Source organism: Gastrolobium bilobum, unplaced genomic scaffold (assembly GCF_033153095.1).
Source record: "Gastrolobium bilobum isolate Gb01-03AN ecotype WA unplaced genomic scaffold, APGP_CSIRO_Gbil_v1 utg7360, whole genome shotgun sequence".
Classification (NCBI taxonomy): domain Eukaryota; kingdom Viridiplantae; phylum Streptophyta; class Magnoliopsida; order Fabales; family Fabaceae; genus Gastrolobium; species Gastrolobium bilobum.
Window position 1 is genome coordinate 85,626 of NW_026898299.1, and position 22,806 is coordinate 108,431.

At 31.4% G+C, this 22,806-nt stretch overlaps 2 protein-coding genes across 2 annotated transcripts; one reads left to right on the forward strand and one right to left on the reverse strand.

Moving 5' to 3' along the window:
• Window positions 1-5,149: 5,149 nt before the first annotated feature.
• Window positions 5,150-11,366, reverse strand: LOC133314693 (auxilin-related protein 1-like). The gene is made up of 9 exons (XM_061516215.1): window positions 11,061-11,366; window positions 9,811-10,001; window positions 9,454-9,704; window positions 9,232-9,367; window positions 8,888-8,982; window positions 8,425-8,490; window positions 8,127-8,216; window positions 5,798-5,974; window positions 5,150-5,677 (listed from the first exon to the last, which is right to left on the reverse strand). Exons 2-9 carry the CDS (start codon window positions 9,983-9,985, stop codon window positions 5,639-5,641), a joined length of 1,029 nt encoding a protein of 342 aa, XP_061372199.1. The 5' UTR covers window positions 9,986-10,001; window positions 11,061-11,366; the 3' UTR covers window positions 5,150-5,638.
• An 8,903-nt stretch (window positions 11,367-20,269) lies between these two features.
• Window positions 20,270-20,947, forward strand: LOC133314697 (probable receptor-like protein kinase At1g11050). Its single transcript, XM_061516218.1, has one exon. It carries the CDS (start codon window positions 20,270-20,272, stop codon window positions 20,945-20,947), a length of 678 nt encoding a protein of 225 aa, XP_061372202.1.
• Window positions 20,948-22,806: the final 1,859 nt, after the last annotated feature.

A 22,806-nucleotide genomic window follows, 5' to 3' on the forward strand; every position in this document is an offset into this window, starting at 1 on the left:
CTTACCGATAAGACTTCACTCAAGAATGTCTTACCGGTAAGACATAGTGTAATTTAAAAGAGTTTGTAAATAAAAAATTTGGAAATATAACTTTTCCTATATAAGTATATATATTTCAAGTTTCTAATTAAGTTGAAAAATAAATTAAAAAACTAATTTCAGTATATTGCTAAAGGCACTCGCACATAACTCACATAAAATTAATTAACATTATTTCTTTTTACGTTTTTTCTCTTCTTTCTCTTTCTTAAGTTTGTTTTAATTTTTCTTTTTCAAAATCAAGTATCCACCAAAATTTCCATAAGCTATATGAGTTGCCCGTTATGTGTAACTACCATTACTCTTTCCTAAGTTATTGGTAGAGGTAGAAGATACCCGGAAACTGGTTATTGATTTGGAATTGGAAAATGTAAGGAGAAAGAAGTGGTTGGGGTAGTGGGGGGCCCACTAGATAAATTATACACCGTTGAAAGTGCAATAATGTTAGTGTCTGTGTGACCTCCATTATATAAAACGAGAATCATGTTCATACTAAAGACCATGCACTGCACACAACTGAACCGTTTCAAATATATATGATTGAAACTTGAAATGATGGGTCATTTGTGGAGTGATAGCAAGGGCACTGATGATGGGTGATAAGCTATAGCTTGAGACGCATATGGTTATATCACATTGCATGATTAGAAAACTTTATAAAGCAAGATTCAACCTGCATGGGTCCTTCCTTAAAAGTAATGAAGTGCCTATGAGTGGTGTTAGGCATCAATCTGAGCGTGGAGTTTGGACGTACCATTTCTTCATTAAACTCATCTAAACTTTGGCAGTTAAAGTACCAATCTTGCCTACAAAATTGTGTTGTAATTCAAGTACATGTTGATGCACTTGAGTCACCATAAGTTATTATAATTGCAGATATTTCAGTTTTAAAGCTTTTTATGAATTTTAATAATTGCAAACGTTTCACCTTGCATGACTTTATGTTTTGTTTATAGTTATTTTTGTTTTCTTTATTATCAGTTACTTTCTGTATTGCCTGATTAAAAGGCTTGTTAGAAGGATCTGAAAGAGAGACTTTTGATTGTTGAAGAATAATAGTATAACAGAAAACTTCTGCATTTGCCTAAAAACCTACTTTCTCAATAATTCTGCATTCACATGTACACTAATGTGACCTCCATTTACAAAAATGAGAAACATGTTCATGCTGGACCATTCAGTACACATCACTGATCTGATTTCAACATATCTTATTGAAACTTGAAAGTGATGGATCATTTGTGGAGTGAAAGCTAAGGCATATTGATGATGGGTGATATGTTATTATGGATTGAGACATCTATATATCAATGCTTGCATTGGATGATTAACATATTTTCTCAAGGCCTTAAAGTAATGAAGGGTCTATTGTTAAGCATCAATTAATTTTTGAACATGTATTATCGACCATTTCTTCATTAAACTCTCTAACCTCACCACATGTCTCTAAACTTTGGCTGTTAAGTTGATAAGTTCCACTCTAAGCCACAAAATTGTGTCATTCGAGTACATGTTCACTGGCTTTGCAATCTTGCGTGCACAAGTATAAAACCTTCCACTAACATGAAAACAACGTTTTCTTGTATTTGGAAATGACAATACATATTGCTTTATCTCGAGGCAACACTTGATTAGACTTCATACTTGTAAAAGGAATCTTTAGAAGAGGAAATGCATACGTAAATAGATTTACGTAGCTAGACATTAAATTTCAGAAAGTTCTATAACAATAACCGTATGTCACCTTGTGATGAAGTTGTTGGAATTAGAAATTAAATTTTGTTAATTGACACACGTGAAAATATCAGTACATAATAATGTGAGAAATGGCAGTACTGACTGTTAAAAAAGTGTCAAGAGATGAAAATTTGTTGGTAGTACTGAGACTGTCAACAACAAGGAACAATATTAAAAGTGCTGCAAATTAAGAATAATGTTTGCTAACCTTTCTATAGTTTTTTAACACCAAAATTTGTGAACACCATAAGGAGAATATGCGAATTCTATTATACATCGGATTTATATTTGCATAAGACACTAGTGACACCTGAATTTACCATATAGAAGAATCAAATTTTGACTGTAATTTAAAAGTAAATAAATGTCTAAATTAACATAACTTTTGCTAGGAACTAATACATATTAGCGGAGACCCTTGAAATAAGGAAGAAATGGTAGTGGAGAGTGGTCATTGGGGCCATTGGAAAGTTGTGGTGGCTTGGAAGTGGTGGGCCTTAAAATTTTCTTAATCACCAGGTTCTTATTTTATGTTTTTTTTTTTGCCTGTTTTAATACCCTCCCTCTTCTTCATTAGGGGTCTAAATCTCATGAATGTTAGTGGGTTAGTGGATGATAATGATAGGAAGTGTCTGACCTACTTATAAAGAGTTTTCTATATGTTTTCTAATGATAAAAAATAAATAATTACTTAAATTGAAATAGAGGATCAAAGATCTCCAAGGGCCAAGGGAAACAAAGATTCTTGGTTTACTTTACAGTAAAACCCACTTCAAATCAAGTGGTGATTTACAACAAAGACAGGCAAAAATTGAAAATGATTTAGTACAGTTTACTGTTGGACTTTTCTTTTATATCCATTTTTGTAAATTGAGTCTATGGATCTTAATTCTGAGTATAGTGTTTGAATCAATTTGTCAATCATTGCAAATAGATACCCCATATCCTTCCCGGTAAAACCCACTATTGTCCATACGAGATTTTTTTTTTTTTTTAGGACCATACAAGAGATTAAAATATGAAGAGTGCAAAGAGAAACTAGGTAATTATTTCATTTACAAAATGACATAAATGATATTTTTATACATCTTTTTTTTCTTAAAATAAAAATATATTAGCGTATACACAAGCAAGTATACATTATTATTATTATCTTTGTTTAGACGACAAAATGAGAGAAGAGTAGTTTTGCAAATATAGGATAACCACTCGCCATTCATTAATTTTAAAAAATAAAAAATAAAATATTTTATTTCTTTAAAATCTAGGATCTGCCTATTTCTAAATACCATGAGATCAAACTTTACCTTAGCCATATCTACTATATTAGTATATAGATGTTACCTATTGTTCCTTTTTGAACTTTATACTTTCTCTTTAGTCAAAAGTTTGCTTTGTGATATCAGATGACAAATAAAACTTAAGCCATAAACATCAAGTCTCCTGAATCAAAATGATTTTGTAAGCAAAGGAGGTAAAACTAATTTTAGATTACGTTTTTCTTCGTAAAAAGAGAATCAAAATACAAATTTTCCACAATGAAAGTGAGGTGACGATTAGATTTATCTCAAAATCAACTATTGGTCCCAAAGTTAGGTAGAAAAAAATCTTTTGGACAATTTTTCCTTTTTTGTGAAAATTATGATAACTTTATAACAATTTTTTTGGGTACAAATTTTACATACCCTTCATAATTAAAAAAATCACTTAAGCAAGACAAAATTCATTCACTTCACGAGCCATTTAATTTGATAGAATGACAAGGCTGACTTAATATAAGAAAAAAAATTAAATTATAATGATGTACATAATTAGTTCAACATAAATTTAAAATGTAAAAAAAAAGGGTTAAGAATGGGGAATATTAAAAAAAAATTAAACTTCTCACAAAGTATGTATTCTAAGTGGATAAAATTATCGGAAATAACATCCCCTATCCAAAAGATTTTAGATAATAATAGTTGCTTTCATATAGAAAATATATCTATCTGAAGTAAGGGATAGGATATTGTGACACACAAATAATGTTACGCACAATGTTACGACCACATCTTAACCGTTGATTTCCGCCAATCAACGGTTATCATTTTTCAAATCAAACTCATTAATTAATTATTAATTCGCAATAAATGATAACCGTTGATTGGCGAAAATCAACGGTTAAGATGTGGTAGTAACCTTGTGCGTAACATTATTTGTGTCACAATATCCTATCCCCTGAAGTAATTTAGGTTAAGTGAGGTTTTTTTTTAGCTTTCAAATATTGGCAATCCAAAGAATAAGCTCAGTGAGCACTAAATAATAAAGCTCGGATGTACTCATGCATCGATTGATATAACCTATTTAGCATGTTTAGTTTTCTACTAATGAGGGAAAGAAAAGCACTTGCCAGAAAATGAAACCTAAATATGTGGGAATTCGGAATCATGGCTCAAATCAACAATCAATTGAAAAGTCAATTTTCTTTCAACAGTACATCATATGCATACAGATATCAAGGACAAACACAACCCTAGTTACAACTTAATAGATAATGGAAGATGAGTGCTATGACTATAATAATGAAGAGGATGATGGGTTAATTGTACCAATGCTAGAAGCTGATAGTGATAATGATAATATTAATCTTTATTTTTATTTTTTATTTTTACTTTCTTATTCTTTTTTGTCCTCTTATATATTCTTATTCTTATTTTCATTTTATTTTATTTTTCCTTTTAATTATTTACTGCTATTTTTTTATGAATAATGTTATATATATATAGGGTTCCCTTTTTGTCATTTGACATGACAAGAGCACTTTCCTACACACACAAATCAAGTGTGGGTCCCACGCTTAAAAAAAAAAAGTCAGACCAAAGTCAGGATACGACGCCGTATCCTTGTTGCAGGAATGAACAGAGCCATTCCTGCAACATGATTCTTATATTTCCCATATATATATATACATTATTATTATTTTAACTTTTTTTCTCAATCTTTTCATACTTTTCATTTGAATTCATCTCCCAGACCCCAACTAGTTTGACATAAAGGTAGTGTTGATGTTGATGATGATATTATATATTTTAAAGTTATTTTTTATTATGTTATTTAATCTTCTAATTCGATAAGATTCATGAAGTTTTATTGAAAAAAGCAATTGAACAATTTACGTATTGTAATTCAAGAACTTGGGGCATGTTTGGTGCATAGTATAGGATAAGACCTGATAGTATAAGACCTGATTGTATAAGACCTGATTAAATTTTAATACTATCCAGCGTTTGGTATGATATTGTATAAGATAATATCCTCCAATATTTTAAAAATTAATATACTAAAAAAAATTATTTTAATATATAAATATTGAAATGATATATTAGTTCTTGGGAATTGTACTTGCAAGCAATATTAATACATCAATCCCTTATCATGCCTAATCCACCACTCCTAGGCCGGATTAAGTTATACATCATTTTGATGTATAAAGGGGTCATGTTGTATAAGCTTATACTATACGATGGTCACACCAAACAATTGAAAATGTCATAACGTATAGTATAAGCTTATACTATCGGGCCTTATACATCACACCAAACAGGCCCTTGGATGACAAACACTTGTCATCAAAATTTTGAGTGAAACTGGCCAGTCTTAACTGATAAGGAGCATTATAAATTTGTACAGATTTATGAATCAGCATTACTATACAAAAGTGATAACTTACAGTGAAGTGCTCTCCACATAATGCATCTGGAAAAGAATCGGCTGCCAAATGAAACCAAGAGTATCTACAACGGTACAAGAAAACTCTATCAGCATTCAGCAGAGCAAGTCTTGGATAGCATTATTCATTCGCGAAGACAATTAGTAAAGGGATCTAAGAAAGCTCTTCTGCACTGAACTTTTTCCAAGCTTCCTGTTTCAAGATAACATGTAGTTATTTTACAAAGAAATTATAAATACAGATAAAAAATCATAGCTCGTAAGATTTCAACTGCAGACGATTTATTTTTCATAATTATTTTTAACAATGTACCTTCAGGATGTCAAAAGCCTTCTCTGCAGTATATTTCTGTTCAAGACTAGCACCTTTCTGTTGGACTTTATCTGGGTGAATGCATAATGTTGCTTTTCTATAGACTTTTTTAACTGAAGACGAAGTGATCATATCTGTCAGAGATACTGGCTGCCAATCACATTCAGGCCAAAGAACCTGCATATAAACTCAATGGTAAGAAAGCATAACGGGAAATTTAAAAAAAATAGAAAAAAAAAGTAATATTTTTGTGATGTAGAAAGAACAGAAAACAAACTGAATGGTAATTTATATATTATCACTAAAATGAAAAAAGATGTTCATAGTAAGGACAGATACATCATTTTCTTTAGCACCTGGAACGGTCTAACAAAAGATTAATCTTCGATTATAAATGTTATTATTTTATTTGCATCAAAGAAGTCTACATATATCTGAAGACAACCAAATAGAAACCATTGAGAAACTCCAAAGCTATACGTTTACAAACAGATCTTGGAAACAACTGAAAAATTTAGCAAGGCAAAGGCCTCCACTTCACCAAAACCAAATCCTATACAGAAGTTGTCATATAGCATAATCAATGCTACCTTTCTTTTGAATAGTTATAAATTCCTAATAGGATTCCCTCACTCCCTTTCCGGCACGAACTTCAGGTCAATTTGACCAGTATAGAGCATACATAACTGAGTCAACATATTCCAATTGGTCCACTATCACTACGGGTGTAAATAGATCAAACAACCTATTAGGAGCCTACATTTTGTGTTAGGCCTGGCCTGACCAGTCTAGTTAAATAGGACATATTTATTGTGGAAGATGGATCCTACATTGCATCTAGACGACGACTCAAGTCCTCGTACTCGTAGAAGCCTGATATTGTTGTGGGCCTCAGGTTACTTTGTATTTTTCTTTTGTTTAGTAGTTTGGGCTTGGGCACGGCTTAAGAGTTTTCTAAAAATGTATTTATATTCTCTGATAACTTAGTGCATTGTAACAAGTGCAATGAGGAGAATATGATGACAAACTTGCTGGACGTAGCACTGCATTAGGGTGAACTAGGGTAAACCGTGTACTGCTTTTCTCTCCCTCTTCTTTTTCTATTTGCAATTGTGTGATTGAATCGGCCCAAACACTAATGCCTAAAAATTAAACTACTTAAAAATCAAGCTAGAGGACTACTTTTAAAAGACATGAAAAACAAAAACAAAGGAAAGGTTTTGTTGATAGCACTGCCATTCACCTTGCAGAACCCGAAGACTGTCCTTATACTTTGTTTCAAATGTTGTTGGCAATTCAAGTCCTCATATGCCTTTTTTCCTCTTGTTTCAAACGATGTTGCCGAAAGTGTGCTAACAAGCATGGGTTCCGTCCTCACCTAGCACGTTACTGTCTCCATTATCTGTATCCCAATTCCCAACTGCATCGATCCCGTTGGTTTTTCCCAAATCACTCTCCACATTAAGAACAAACCTCACCTCGCACTTCGCTTTCTAGACCAAATCCAAATTCCGATGCCACCACAACCTCGCTTCTTACTCAACCATCATCCAACTTACATGTGCCCACCTCAAGTCCCACACCTATAAGCTATAACACCATTTGAACCACCACTTGCGCTTCCAAGCTCGACAACGACGAAGATTGTCATTTAAAGTTGCCACCTTCGAAGGTATTTGAGACCATTGTCTAGAACTACCAAGATTGTGGGTTGGCTCCTTTCGTGTTCAGTTTGTTGACCAGAGCGTGTTTGGAATCCATAAAGGTTGACCATTCAGTTTAGATTGTCAGAATGTTGCTCTCCCGTGGGATCAGCCCCAAAGTTAGCAACTTGAATTCTTTGATTTCTAGGGTTTGCCAAAGTTGAGGGTTAGATATAGGATATGGAATTTACAAGCTTAAACAGGCCCAAACTAGATCTATTACTTTCTAAAATTAGGTCAGACCAGACCTTTTATTTTTTGAAAATAGATCAGGTCAGCCGTACAATTTAGGCTACATATTTGATATCTTCTGTATAAGGCATGGTTCACTGCTTTTTCATTTTTCCATCAGTTAATATTACACTGAATTTTATCATTCTGCACAAAAATTAAAATGGGCAGTTATTCTGAACCTTGGTTATAGTGACTATCTGGCATATACACACAGCCAAAGAACCTAATGTTTCTATTTACTTTTTTATGTGACATAAATGCTACTTTCTTACATTTAGGATAGTGACAATAGTCACCATGCATGCAAATCTGACTACAGGATAAAAGAGATATATTCAAGACCCCTAAAGTGCAATCAAGTATTAACAAGTAACAATGGTAAAAGAGCGCACATGTTGTAATGTTGATAGCAATGCCCGCAGATTGCCTTCCTTCCCTGCAGCCCATCGCTTTATCTGAACATCCGCAATTTCAGCAATTCTCTACAAAATTAAAATCAAATGCCAAACAAAGAAAATGTAATAAATATACAGAATAAAAAACAAAAGAAATACAAGAATAGATAATTACACACTAACTATTCAAATAATATTGTTCACATGAAAAGGAAAAGTGATAAAATAATGAAGAATTAATACTATAACCCTTGGAAATAAATCACTATCCAAATAAAACACTATAAAAGCTTACATGCCTCTCTTCTTCCTCCATCTTAGTTTCAAGGTCACGCTGATTCATATTAGCCAATGCTTTTGCCTGAAAATATGACAGTCAGAAGAATAAAAATTGTACCAAGATAAACTTATTTTAATAAAACATGTAATGCAATGAAAAATAAAGCCAATGTCCATTATGGACTACGAAGACATCATATATGCTTTTGAGTTCAAGATTAAAGAAGTATAGCCAAGCCTCAAAAGGTCAAATACAGATGATATGTTATGCTGGGTCTCGTTAAGGAGCATTAAGCTAAAGATTTGACAACCAAATGAATTCAGAAAATATAATAAATATAAAGAAACAAACTAGGCCTTTTGTAGAACTTAAGATATAGATAGAAAAAATTACATAATTTGCATTATTGAGTTCCAACTTAATCCCCCTTTCTCCTTATCAAAAGAAAATAAAAAACTGAGAAGGTAAAAATGCATACTGCTCGCTCTTGGGTCCTCTGATGACGTCCCAATCTTGCTTTTCGTCTTTCTTCGGTTTCTCCTTCAACTTCATTGAATTCAGATGATGGAGAACCTTTTGAAAAAAAAAAAAGTAAAATAATAAAAACAAATGATATGTTGCAGACACAATCAATATTATAAAATTGGAACATGTTAAATTTTGATTATTTTTTGGAGAAAATTTCATTTTTTTTCAAAAGCTCTCTAAATAAGCTTCTAGTTATAAACTATTTCAAACAAATCAACATCAAATCACCTTTATCCCGAACTAGTTGGGGTCGGCAATCCAAAACACACTCGGTATATTGAAGCAGCAACTTACCACCAAAAATCAATGAAAGATCATCAAGAGGTGTCATCACTGAAGATTTTTTTATGCTTGCTGAGGATCTAGATGGCACCCTTTGCGACACTTCAGGTCTCCCTTTGTTTAGCATTTGGTGATCAAATATATAATCCTGATCAATGCATCAGCAATAAATACTGAATATAGTCTTTTTTATGTTGCAGAATCATTTGAACTTATTATATTAATAACTTTTACCATATCTGAAGACCTTGACTTTGGTGCACTGGTTGCACGAGAACTCATGCTGAAAAATGATTCAAGATCATCCATGCCATTTAATTGATGTCCCTTTGCATTTAGAGCTCCTTTATTTTTGTTTGCCTTAACTACTGAACTTTGTTTAATTTCACCAGTATGTACATTCGCCTCTCTACTGGGATCATTCTGCACCCTACCCATGGCAAATTCCTCAAGTTCATCTATTGATGATACACTTGAGTTGTTAACTGCATCATAAAAATTTCAGATTACCTCTTAAGTATCTGATAAAAAAGATGGTTATTCATGTCTTTTATCTCAAGTATTCAGAAGATCTCAACGACGGGGAGGTACCGGAGCTGGCTCTTGTACCATCAGAACTATTTGGTTTACCAATCTGTTCCAGTGAGTCCAGAAATGATTCTGAAGACGCTGGGCTTGAAGCTGCCTCAAATACTAAAAATGGATCATCATTAGATGTGACTGCTGGTTTGTTTGAGGAGACAGTTGGTTTATGAGGCTTATTCATATCAGTACTTGATCTACTGAAAAAGAGTTCACATTAAGAGACAGTGAGACTAAAGAGAAAGATGATACCTACCAATGAGAAGGTAGAGAATGTCTTCCTTTATTCGTAATTCAAGTTATAAACAACTTAATCACTTGCAGATAGAAAAGATGTGGTATATTAGTTAAGCCACAATATACCAGCATATATAACACGTTCTCAACATATCAGTTAGCTTTCCACGGAGAGCAATGCTCTTATGCTCCCCACACAAACCCTAACACCACTCAAAGCTTGCTAGGAACACATTACTATGCCGATAACTGCTAAAAACTCTTAATTATTGTTGAGGAAAATAACACTACCAGCGTTTACTAATGATCCCTAGTTTTCCATGCATTTATAAACAGGAAGTTGATACAAGAAATTTGGAAGCTTCAAATCCACACCTTAACATATAGGTGTACAAGAAGACTTTTCATTCCAAAGAAGGGAATCACTTGTGAACATTTTTCTTTAATTTTTCCCTCTAATTTACAAGTAGCCCCAACCTCCTGAGAGATTACTATGCATTATGTGAGCACTGCACTTGTCCACTAAAAAATATAATACGCAGCACCACCTAACAATATTGAATTAAATATAAAATACTATTAAATCATACATGAACAATTCCTAATCTGCCGAAAGTATTCCTCTGAGTAAATAAGTATTTCTTTTAAGAGGAATTCTGGTAATACATTTTTATTTTTAGATAAAATCTCGCGTGAACTTCAATAACTTAGAGCTCACTCTTAATTAGGGATAAATTTTCAATACTCCTATTGTAGTAATGGGGAAATACACCATTAACTTAACTGCATTTATTCCATCCTCTTCCTTATTTTCAATGCCACGTGAGTCAACGTATGTCCTCACTCACAGTTACTGAAAATTTACTTCTTTATCTGCCAGCTTACATGAAAATTCATCCAATAATAAAAAAATATATATGCAAAAGAAAGAGTAACATTTCTCTTTTTCTTTATCGACACCGTAAAGAGTTAATACCCAATCAAACGAAGAAAACAGAGGAACGAGTACAAAAGTTCCATACCCATTATTTGTAACAGCGCTGGCACGAAACCCAGGTATCAAGTCATCAAATTCAGATGTTTTCTTAGCAACCCCTTCAGTTCCATTCCCATTCAAACTTTTGGGTTTTGCGTGGATCCCACCAATCTTATCCAGCAAGTCATCAATGGCAACACCCTGCTTTGGCGGCGAAGCAAACTCACCAAATACATCATCAAAATACTCATTATTAACCGAACCGCCATTACCAACATTCGATTTGTTGTGCCCACAAAAGATATCGTCAAAGCCATCAACATCAAGACCCTCAAAATGCTGGGTTTTCTTATTTTCGTCAAAAAAAGGGAGCGAAATCAAAAGTGGGGTTTTGATGAGATCTGGATCCGAATTGGGAAGTTTTGGGGTTTAGAGCCGAATTAGTTAGGGTTTGAGAATCACGTGCATTAGTGGGTCGTTTTGATGACGCCATTGGAGCCGATTTTCCTTGCGGCTTTAGCCCATACTTTTCAGTTAACACACCAAACTTGTCCATTTCTTCTCAGGGAAATTCAAAATTGTCACAATGGAATCGATTGAGTAAAGAATAGAAACTAACTAGAAGCTTTCCCCCCTCTATGAACAGCTGAAATCACCAGCAATTCGGGTAAAGAATTTTTGAATTGTCAATAAAAACTGTGACCTAGAAAAAAAATCAATTTTTTTTTTTTGGGAAGGTTACAAGCGCGTGGAAAATTGTGACCTTTTGGGGTTAGGAAGTGTTTATTTGGTGTTTGAAGGTAGAAAAAAGAAATCTGATAAAAGAGAGAGAAAGAGATGACTTGGAGTTTATTTGGTGTTTGTCAGATGGCGAGGGCGAAGTGGCGGGAATCTTGTGATGAAGAAGGAAAATAGGGGAGAGAAAATTTTCCGTGAAAATGAAATCCGATATGTCTTTCTCATTTTTTTTTATTTTTTTTTTTTGCGTCTTCCCCTTTTCTTTTCCTCTCTCTTTCTGTAGACTTAACTTCAACTTCAACTCTGAATCTGATGCTTAACTTTCACTTTTATTTTTTATTTTTATGGTTTTCCCTTCTACGTGAAGTATTATTAAACTCGACTCAACTTGATTGATCCAAAAATTAGTAAATCAATGACGTGATTGACCCAAAAATTAGTAAATTGATGACGTAACTTATTCGAATTAGTCAATGAATTGACTATGTAATTGACTCAGTAAAAATCGATTTGACTCGACCAATTTTTGATAAAATCGATGACCCAGTCAGATTTTGTTAATCAAATTGAGTTATGCATATTTAAAAAAATTAAAGCAAAACGATATTGCTTTTTAAGTAACGACCAAGGGATAGGTATTAATACTATCAAATAGTATTACTATCAATATTACTATTATATCTCAATCGTTGAATTCTGGCAATCAAATGTTATTATTTTCACAAATCAAACTCATTAATTAATTATTAATTCACGATAAATAATAACCGTTGATTGACGAAAATTAATGGCTAAAACATGATAATAACATTATTTGATAATGACAATATTTTATCCCAACGACCAAATGCAAAATTTCTAAATTGCGTTGCACTATTTTCAATTCACGTATCAATCACACACACAAAAATATGATTAAACATTTAAACTTAAAAATGATGAAATTGAAATGAAAAGTTAAAATGCTAAATAAGTTGGATTGAATTTTGAAAGCGTATAAGACAAGGTAGAATAGCTAATTTGAAAAGTGATATTAATTTTACTTTTTATTAATGACCTTATGGATTTTATTTTTTAAAATTAGGGAAGGCCTAAGTCCGAAAAAAATAAATTACAATATGCAAAAGTTCTATAATTATGAAAAGCAAATAAACTTCCATCCAGTAAACTAACCATACGAGGAAGAGGCTGGTTGAAGATAACAATATCCTCTTCCTTGCCAAAGCTTTCTTTTTGCAAATTAGTTCATACATTTGTTATCAGATATAATTTTAGATAATTCTAAATAGACATAATTATGAATTTTGTTAAATAACATAGAAATCATTATGAAAGAATTTTAAATATAAAATTATATATACCTATCTAAATTATACAATTTAACCAATAATTCATTGGTTAAACCGATGATTTAATGACTCAATATTTCAGCCGAGTCGATCCTGATTTAATAATGTTATGCGAGAAATGTAAAGCTTCTTGAAGGCGACTAATACTTTTACGGACAGAAGAATATAGCTTTTTCGTTTTTACGTGATTAATTTATATCTTGACCTACAACAAAATACATGTAAAATACAAAAGAAGTTAATTAAAAATCATGTTGCAACTAGAACTAGCGTATTAAAATACATGACTTCTTTCTTTTCGCTTTAAACTAAAAGCTATTCGATATTTGTCATTTCTAATTCCTACATGCTAAGCTCCGCTTCCATGTGCTTTTTCGCTAGTAACTCTTGTTGTGTCTTTTGTCAAAGTTTTGATTTATAGTGGGTGATTGTCGTTAGAACCGTCAAAATCGGCTATCTCGATTCCCGTCTTACTAGGTCCTAATTTATATGGATTAGGCCAAAAGATCCACAATAATAAAGACTCTATTAGGACAAAAGCTTTATGGATTAGGGTCAGGTTCGACTCATCCAAAATTATAATTTTATATTTTTTTATTATATTCAATGCATTCAAAATTATTTTAATAAATAAATATTTAACACTTTTATAGAATATTCTACATAAAATATAATTTTTTCTTAATTTAATTTTTTAATGAAATAATATATTATATACACACAAATATACAAGTAAAATTGTAAGCTCGAATTTAATATAAGTAAAAATTTAATTTTACTGCATTTCCTAAGTTTCGTTATTAAAGGATGTCATTAAATGAAGATTTTTTTCGAGAAGTCTAATATGGAAAACCAAAAGGAGCAATGAAAAAATAATTTTAATATCAGTATTGAACAAATGTTCATGCTATATATTTGAAAGTTAAACTACTAATTTTCTTGAACAACTATCATTATAAAAAAAAATTACTTATCATTATTCATAAAACTACCAAAGTGCATTGTATACGGTATATTTCAGTACAAATTTGGGTCCAAACTTTAAAATTAATTATATATGAATAAATTAATTTTTTACCATTTGCTTAAAATCTTCAAATTTCAATAAAATATATTTATTATATATAAATTCTATAGAATTATATATATAAAAGTATATTTTTATCATAATATTATGTTTATAATTTATTTTATATTTATATATATTTTTAATAAAAAAAATTATGTACAAAAATGTTTGGTCCACGAATAAATTTCAACCCAACTCGCTAAATCATAGGGTATGTGAGGTTAGGGATAGAAAATGCCTTATCACAAAAAGGACCTAATAGATTATGGCTAAATATAAAACTTTACATGCTGGCTAACAAAATTCAATCCATTTTAAGACCTCTAATTGTGGTGCCATAGGTCATTATACGACGGGGTAAACCCAATCAAAGTTTTGTCAGCCAAGAGTTCAATTGAGAAGCCCAATTTTACAAAATAGATCAATGAAGAGGACCAAAAAAACACTGGGTGAAGCTCCATTAGTCCATGCATTGGAAAAACTCTCATCTTTTGGAATTTTTTTTCTCTTAGAAGCTCTCATGGTTGCCCTTTGTCCATTGGAAAAATTTAATATGCTCAAGGCCTACTATTTATTCAGTGGTGCCTTTTCTATAAATATAAAATTTTCTTCCATTTCTACTCCTCTATTTTTAATTTTTCTCCTCTTCATCCTTTTTTTTTTTTTTTTTTTTTGGAAAGGACCACCATAATCCAGACCCACAGAATACATTTTCTTTGTCCACAACCAAATAAACGTGGTTCAAACTTTCGTATACAAGTGTTATTTACTGGCCTCAAAGCCCAAAATCAAGGACTAGCCTCTAAAGGCTCAATTAAAGGAGTCATTCTCCTCCTCCTTATAGAATAAATCTTTGGTATTACTGTTGTACCAAAGATTTAGTACATCTCACCAATGAAAATATTGCATGTTAGTTAAAATTCTGTTTTTTCTGTCAGATTTCTTCTCTCTCCTCTGATGTGCAATGCTCTCATTAATGAGATGCACTGAATCTAGGTACAACAATAGTACCAAAGATTTATTCCTCACAATCATAGATATCGTATAGGAGAATCTCTCATTTCCCAATACAACTCACCATACACATTGACAGTGTGCTGCCTCACTCATAGCAGTGAGATAATCAGTAACATGATTATGGCTCATTTTCTCCCATGTGAATATTTTCCACGTGTATATATTACTCTTCACTTATTAGAAGTATCTTGCATCTATTATATTTGTAATGCTCTGTTATACATCTAGTTCGTTAATATTACGAATGATATTAAATGAAGTTATAATCACCACAACAGTTCAATTAAAAATATGATTAAATTTTTTCTTTTTAAACATTATATGTTCCATTAACAATAATTATTGCATTTATGTTATCAAAAAAAAAAACAATAATTATCGCATTTAAAATAAACCAAAATAGTAATTGTAACTCATTGACATTGCGGAATAATCACACCTAGCTTAAACATATACATTACATCTTTTAGACACCATATATAAGAACTCGCCCTGCTAAATTATGAATCTTAATAATTTAATTATAAATTTATAAAATTGGTCCATAATTAAAATAAGATAATTAGAATGAAATTATAATTATTAATATCAAGTCACTTTTTGAAAGAAAAAAAAATGCAAACGCTGTGCATTCGCGGTATAAATGTATACCTATGAAGTGACCCAAAAAATATAAATATAAATATTCATAGAAAATATGCAAAGTTAATATTTTAAAGTTTGGAGAAAAAATAATTATGAGAGGTGTTAGAAGTGATGATAGTGATGGGATGGTGACAACACTGACAGTGTTGGTGGTGGTGGTAATGATAACATGGTTGTCGTGGTGGTGGTGGTGATGGCATAGTGGTGGTGGTGAAAGTGGTGGTAGCAGTGGCTTGGTGATAGTAGTGGTGGTAGTAATGGCAGTGGCTGCAGCGGTGACAATGGCAGTGACAGTGATAGTGGCTATGACGATGGTGGTGGCGTGGTAATGGATGGTAGTGGTGGTAGTGATGATAATAGTAATGGTGAAGAGTGATTGAAAGAGACAATTGTTTCTCATTTCGTGCCTCAAAACAAAAAAACTGAATTTTTTTTATTCCTTTTTATATTTTTAAGCAAATAAATTGAATAGGTTCATTCCCGGGAACAAGAAAATAAATCGGTTTTGTCAAATATTATTTCTATCAATTTTTGTTTTTGGAAACAAAAAAATGAATTTTTTTTTCTTCTAAAAAGGTGTCATGCACACCCTTAATCCAATGCGGTTGGACATTTTACAAATGGAAGTTATTATAACATTTATTAGTTGTTATTTTGCTAAAATTTAGAGTCATTATATCCTTGTATAGTCCCTCTGCCATCATCATAATGGTGTTCATCAATCGATCCAAATTGATTCAAACTGCGGTAACCGAACCAAAAAACCGATAACCGAAAGCCGAAAAATCGAGAATCGAAAAAAATAGTAAATTTTAATTGGATTGGATCGATTTTTGGATGGGATGATGAAAACTGATCTAATCCAAATCAATCCAATATATTAATTTTACTCTATCTACTTGGGTCTTTCCCCGATCATAACCCAAAAATTTCTAAACCCAAGACCTATTAATCCATCAACTAAACTAAAAAAAAAACTAGTCACATCTCATCAACAAAATTTCATCTGTGCAGAGCTTCATATTTCATTGCAAAAAAAAAACTATATTATCGTTTAGCTTTTGTATTTCAAGAAATTTTTTTACAAAGCCTATTATACAAAAGATGTTATTTGCACAATAACCATGAAACAAATTTTAATATTTTTAAAAAATCAAAAATCGATCCAATTTTAAATCAAAAAAATTGGATTGAATTTGAAAAAAAATTCAAACCGAATGAATGATTACATGATCAAACTGAAAGATTAAATCAGATAATTTTTTACTTCCAAAACTGATCTAATTCATATCGCGGACCATCCCTAATCATTGATATATTCACACGTTGAGTCTTTAAAAAACTTTGATCTATATCACTACTTTTATGAGCACGTTCATATTGACATAACTCACCATTCAAGATATATTAATCTAGCTCTCCTATACAAACAACTCAGCAAGGCTAAAAAGTATGAGAAACCACGTGCGGCATGCAATTAAGGCACACAAAAAAAACTCAGCGAGTGTAAATAAAAATTCATCTGATACAATTTAGTTGGTGACAAAATTATATTATTTTTAAAAATTTAACTAATATTAAGATTATATCATAATTTTTGAAAAAAATTTATACAAATTTTAAAAAGGAGAATATTACTCTTATTTTACATGAAATAGTTATCTCATATTTTCTCACTTCAAAAATCTCACCTCCTCTTTGTTTTTTTTTTGCTTTTTATTGGTGGGCTTTACTTAGATTCTCTCTATAATATGATAGAATTATTCTTATATAAAATGAGAGTAATATTTCTCTTTTAAAAATTAGCTATACCAAAATATCAACTGACATACAAATACAAATGATGGTGAAAGCCTTTTGTTGCATAAAAATGATGGTGAAAGTGTGAAAGGAGAAGTAATGAGTTGTTCGGGTGTTTTTCAATAAAGGAGAATCACGTGAGTTACACATGGCAGTTAATTTTGACTTCAAAATAAATGGTCACTTTTTAGAACATTAGTGGTGGAAAATTATGTGTCACAAACAAATTTTAACATGTGAAAAATAAAAATGACATAAACTATGTTGTTAATGTGTGTCATTTGGATGCAAGTTGTTTGCTTATATGATGCCTAATTATTCATTTGTAATTGTCACCAGTCATGTACTCCGGATTTTTAAACAATCGCAGAGGCCAGGAGCGTAGCCAGCTACTCTACTTAATAATAATATAAGGAGGAGTTATTGTCTATTCGGCTTCTTCTCTTTCTACACAGTACTATATTGAATATATATGGGAAAATATTTTCTCCTTTTAAAAGATTTTTTTTTTTATGTTAGTGACTCATAGTATAAGTGGGTTCTACTTTGAATTTTTTTTTCTCTCCACTATTTTGTAGACCCTACTTATATTATAAGTCACTAACATGAAAAAAAATTTCTCCTTTAAAAGGAGAAAATATTTTCCCATATATATATATATATATATAGGTGTGCAAAATAATCAAAAAATTAGGTCAAACCATGAACGGAACCGCCCCATAAAATAACCGGTTTTTAAAAATCAGTTTATGAACCGAACCGATTTTCAAAGAATCGGTTCATGAACCGAACCGATTTTTAGAACCGGTTTAATAACCGAATCGTTTCCGAACCGAACCGAATCATTTTCAAACCGAATCAAATTAATTTTTATAATTTTATTTTTTAAATTTTAAATTTTTTTTTCAAAAGAGGGTCGACCTGAACCGGTTCCAAACCACTTCTGAACCGAACCGAACCACTTTCGAACTAAACTATTTAAATCAATTCGGTTCGAGTTTTCAAAAAATTCAATTCGATTCGACCCATGCTAATATATCTCTCATCCTGTATTATTTATTTCAGCTAATCAGCTATATCTGCGTGTCCTCACTCCTCATCGTAGATTCATATGATCCACAAACTTCACCAGATAAGCCTCTAATGCTGTAATTTGTTGCCAAGGTAAAGTTTGGTCAGATTCCAAAGTTGATTGGCTGATTTTTTCTAAAAACAAGTTCAGATGACTTATTTTATGTGAGGTAATAATCGTATAGTAATATATATTTTTTGGGTACAATTAAATATATACGACATTACTTTTATAATATATATTTACTGTATTACTTTTATGAATTTTCAAGATGTGATTATAATAACTATTATCTTATTTTCATTTTTTAATACATAGTTTAATTTTCATTTATTGTAACATTTAAATTTGTAATTAGTATTGTTTAGCTTTCTAAGACGAAAAGTATGCAAAATCTAGGACAAATACCATTAGTTAAATAAGATTATGTCATATAAGACGATTTTAGTTATTCATAAATGAATTAAGGAAAATATATTTCTCATATTACATATAATACACAAAAAATTGAATAAAACCTACTAAAGAGAAGAGAGAGAAACTAAAACCAATTTTATTTTTATGTGTCTATAAGATAAAATTATTTCATGTAATATGAGAAATATATTTTTCATAAATTAATATTATCTTTTTTCACTCTTTTTTGTAATATTTTTTCTTCTATCGCCATTGATTTATGAGTTTCTTTTTTCTTATGTTGCTGGAAAAAAAATCTTCTTATGTCATAGTTATAATAAAAAAATTATATATTTTTTTCTCTTCATCTCAGTAGATAATTTCTGAAGAGAGAAAAATAAACTTTAATATTATAATTATATAGTTCCCTAAATATATAATTATAACATGTCACATAAAAAGTTTTTTTTTTCAAAAGTAGATTTCCCTTGATTTATTTATAGGGGTTTGCATTCATCATGCAACATGACTACAAAAAGTTTCTTACACACACAACATTTTGTGGGACCCGCAGTTTTTTGAAGCAAAAAATAAAATAAAAAATTCCGGCACCGAAAACGAATTTCTATAACATAACACAATCACTTTTCCTGCTACATAACTTTTTTTTTTTTTTTTTTTTTTTTTTGCATTACATGAGAATTGAACACACACACCACTACACTATACACACCTAACACACACCCAACCACTAGGCTAACTACGTAACTTTTATAAAACCCTTATTTATATACCACTGAACAATTCCCATAACTAGATGAATAGTTGTGTTTGTTTATTTAGACTTTAGATTAAAAGATAATATAAATGTAAGGTAAACGTCCCTAACCAAAAAACAAAAAAAAAACAAAAAGTTAAAGAAAATTGGAAGTAACAATTTGACTATGACCAGCAAAAAGAAACACACCACGTTAGTCACAAATGGCTTTTTTAAGTCCAACACTTGCATTTTACTATGTTTTTATTTATTCAAAACGTGCCTTATAGCAAGCCGTGCATGGTTGACTAGTAAAACTTCACTTCTCTGAAAATGGCTATTATAAGGGTCCCAATGATTCCAAAACCTCTGTGTGTGTGTGTGAATGTGTTGCTTCATCACAAATCTAAACATGGATAAGCAAGTGTTGCTCTTTACCCTCCTCATGTTCTTCCTCTTCACCATTTTCAAAGCTGATGTTGCATCTTCCTCATGTCCCTTGGATCTCAGTTATGTTGAGACCTTTCCATGGGACACTTCATCCTGCAGAGATCCAATTGATACACAACACTGTTGCGAAACTCTGCTCACCCTCTTTGGCATAGGGCTTGCTCAACACCTCAAAGAAACTTCCTTGTTTCAACTTCCTGATGAAAACACTTCCTCCACTTGCTTATCTGATTTCAAAGTCAAGCTTTCATCTATGTCAATTCAACCATCTTTGGTCCCTTCTTGCTTCCATAACTCAACCCAGTTTGTTACTAACTCTTCTAGTTGTGCAGGTATAATAACTACCAAAGATTGGAAGCAAAAAGTAGGTATGTTGAGTTCATTAGACACTTCTTGTAAAGGGGACATGAATGATCAAACTCGATGCAGTATTTGCATCGATGCTGGCTTGAAAGTTACTTCTCAGTTGACTAGTATTGATCCAAAAAATGCCACAAAGTGTTTTTATTTTACAATCTTATATGCTGCAGCTGTTGTTAATCAGTTTGGTCCTACAGATGTTGGCACAGCTAGTTGCATACTTGGCTTGCCACTGTCTAAGGGTCATCACATACATGATAGTAGTGGTGGTAGAGAGTGATTCAAAGAGATAAATGTTTATCATTTTATGTCTGGAAATAAAAAAGCTGAATTTTTTTGATTATTTTTTCTATTTTTAAGCAAAGAAATTAAATTGGTTCATTTGGGAACAAAAAAATAAATCGATTTTGTGAAATACTATTTCATCCATTTCTGTTTCTAGAAACAAAAATTAAAAAAAAAAGTAATTCTGAAAAGACTGTCATGCACACTTTTAATTCAATGCGCTTAGACATTTTACAAATAAAAATTATTATAACATTTATGAGTCGTTATTTTGTTAAAATTTAGAGCCATTATATCTTTATATAGTCCCCCTCCCTCAGCCATCATTGAGATATATTCATATTGATATATATAACTCACCATTCAAGATATATTAATCTAGCACTCCTACACTACAAACAACTCAGCAAGGCTAGAAGAGTCAAAAGCATGAGAAGAAGCCACGTGCGGCATCAACAAGTGTCAAAAAAATACTAAAACTGTACCATAACTTTTGAAAAAAAATTATACCAATTTTAAAAATTAACTGGTACCAAAATATTAACTAACGGAAATGAAATCTCATCTGGAAAAGTGATCCTATTATATGATCATAATTACTTATTTAAAAATTATATATTTTTCTCTCTCTTATCTCATCATCAATAAATAATTATAATCAAATCACATAATCACATAATATTTTTGCACGTAACAAAATCATTCTCTCAACTGACATACAAATGCCTTGCCACTAAGCACGAACCTTTTGCTGCATAAAAATGATGGTGAAAGCCAGAAAGGAGAAGTAATGAGTTGTTCGGGTGTTTTTCAATAAAGGAGAATCACGTGAGTTACACATGTCAGTTAGGATGTGTTTGGTACAAAGTTATTTCAAGGATGACCGGTAAAGCTATCTTGGTAAACATGAATTGCCACGTTTGGTACAACTAAACAAAATTCTTTTTACCAGATATCCTTGATTACCAGTAATCTGATTAACAAAGAAAAATTACTGTTTAAATTACCAAAAAAAACCATGGTAATTCGGAATTCCAATGGAAGGGAAAGGACAACACCAAAATTTGAGACAAATATACCCCGAGCACACATCTCCGCCCATGCTTTCTCAGTTGTATGAATTGCTGTGGCTTGCGAAAACCTTCTTCGGAGGGCCAAAAGCAACGCCACCGTAATTGCTGTGTTTGTGTGAAGGGGAGAGGGACACACATGCGAATAAAATTTAGTTGCACAGCCCACATAAATAATTAACCACAAATTCATTGATCCATTTCATTTCTAAGATTAACAAATGCCAAAAAAAAACAATATCGTACTTGTACAAAATGCTGTTGAAGAATCATATTTTGAAAAGTTAAGGTTATTTTAATAAAATCATCATATATTACCTGTAATATTTTATTATCAGCCAAACATATACTCAGTAAAATTATTAAATATTCTCAGTAATATTTATATCTACTAAACAACTTTTTTATACCATTCCCATTAAATTGGATTTCTCATTATATTATTGAAAATCATGATTTCCGGACACCAAAAAATTTCTCTTGTACCAAACACATCCTTAATTTTAACTTCAAAATGTATGGTCACTTTTTAGAATATTAGTGGTGGAAAGTTATATGTCACAAACAAATTTTAACATGTGAATAATAAAAATGACATAAACTATGTTCTTAATGTGTATCATTTGGATGCAAGTTGTTTGCTAATAATATGATGCCTAATTATTCAATTTTTAAATTGTGACCAATCATGTACTCCGGATTTTTAAACAAGGGTAGAGGCTAGGCAGCTACTCTACTTAATAATAATATAAGGAGGAGTTATTGTCTATTCGGCTTATTCTCT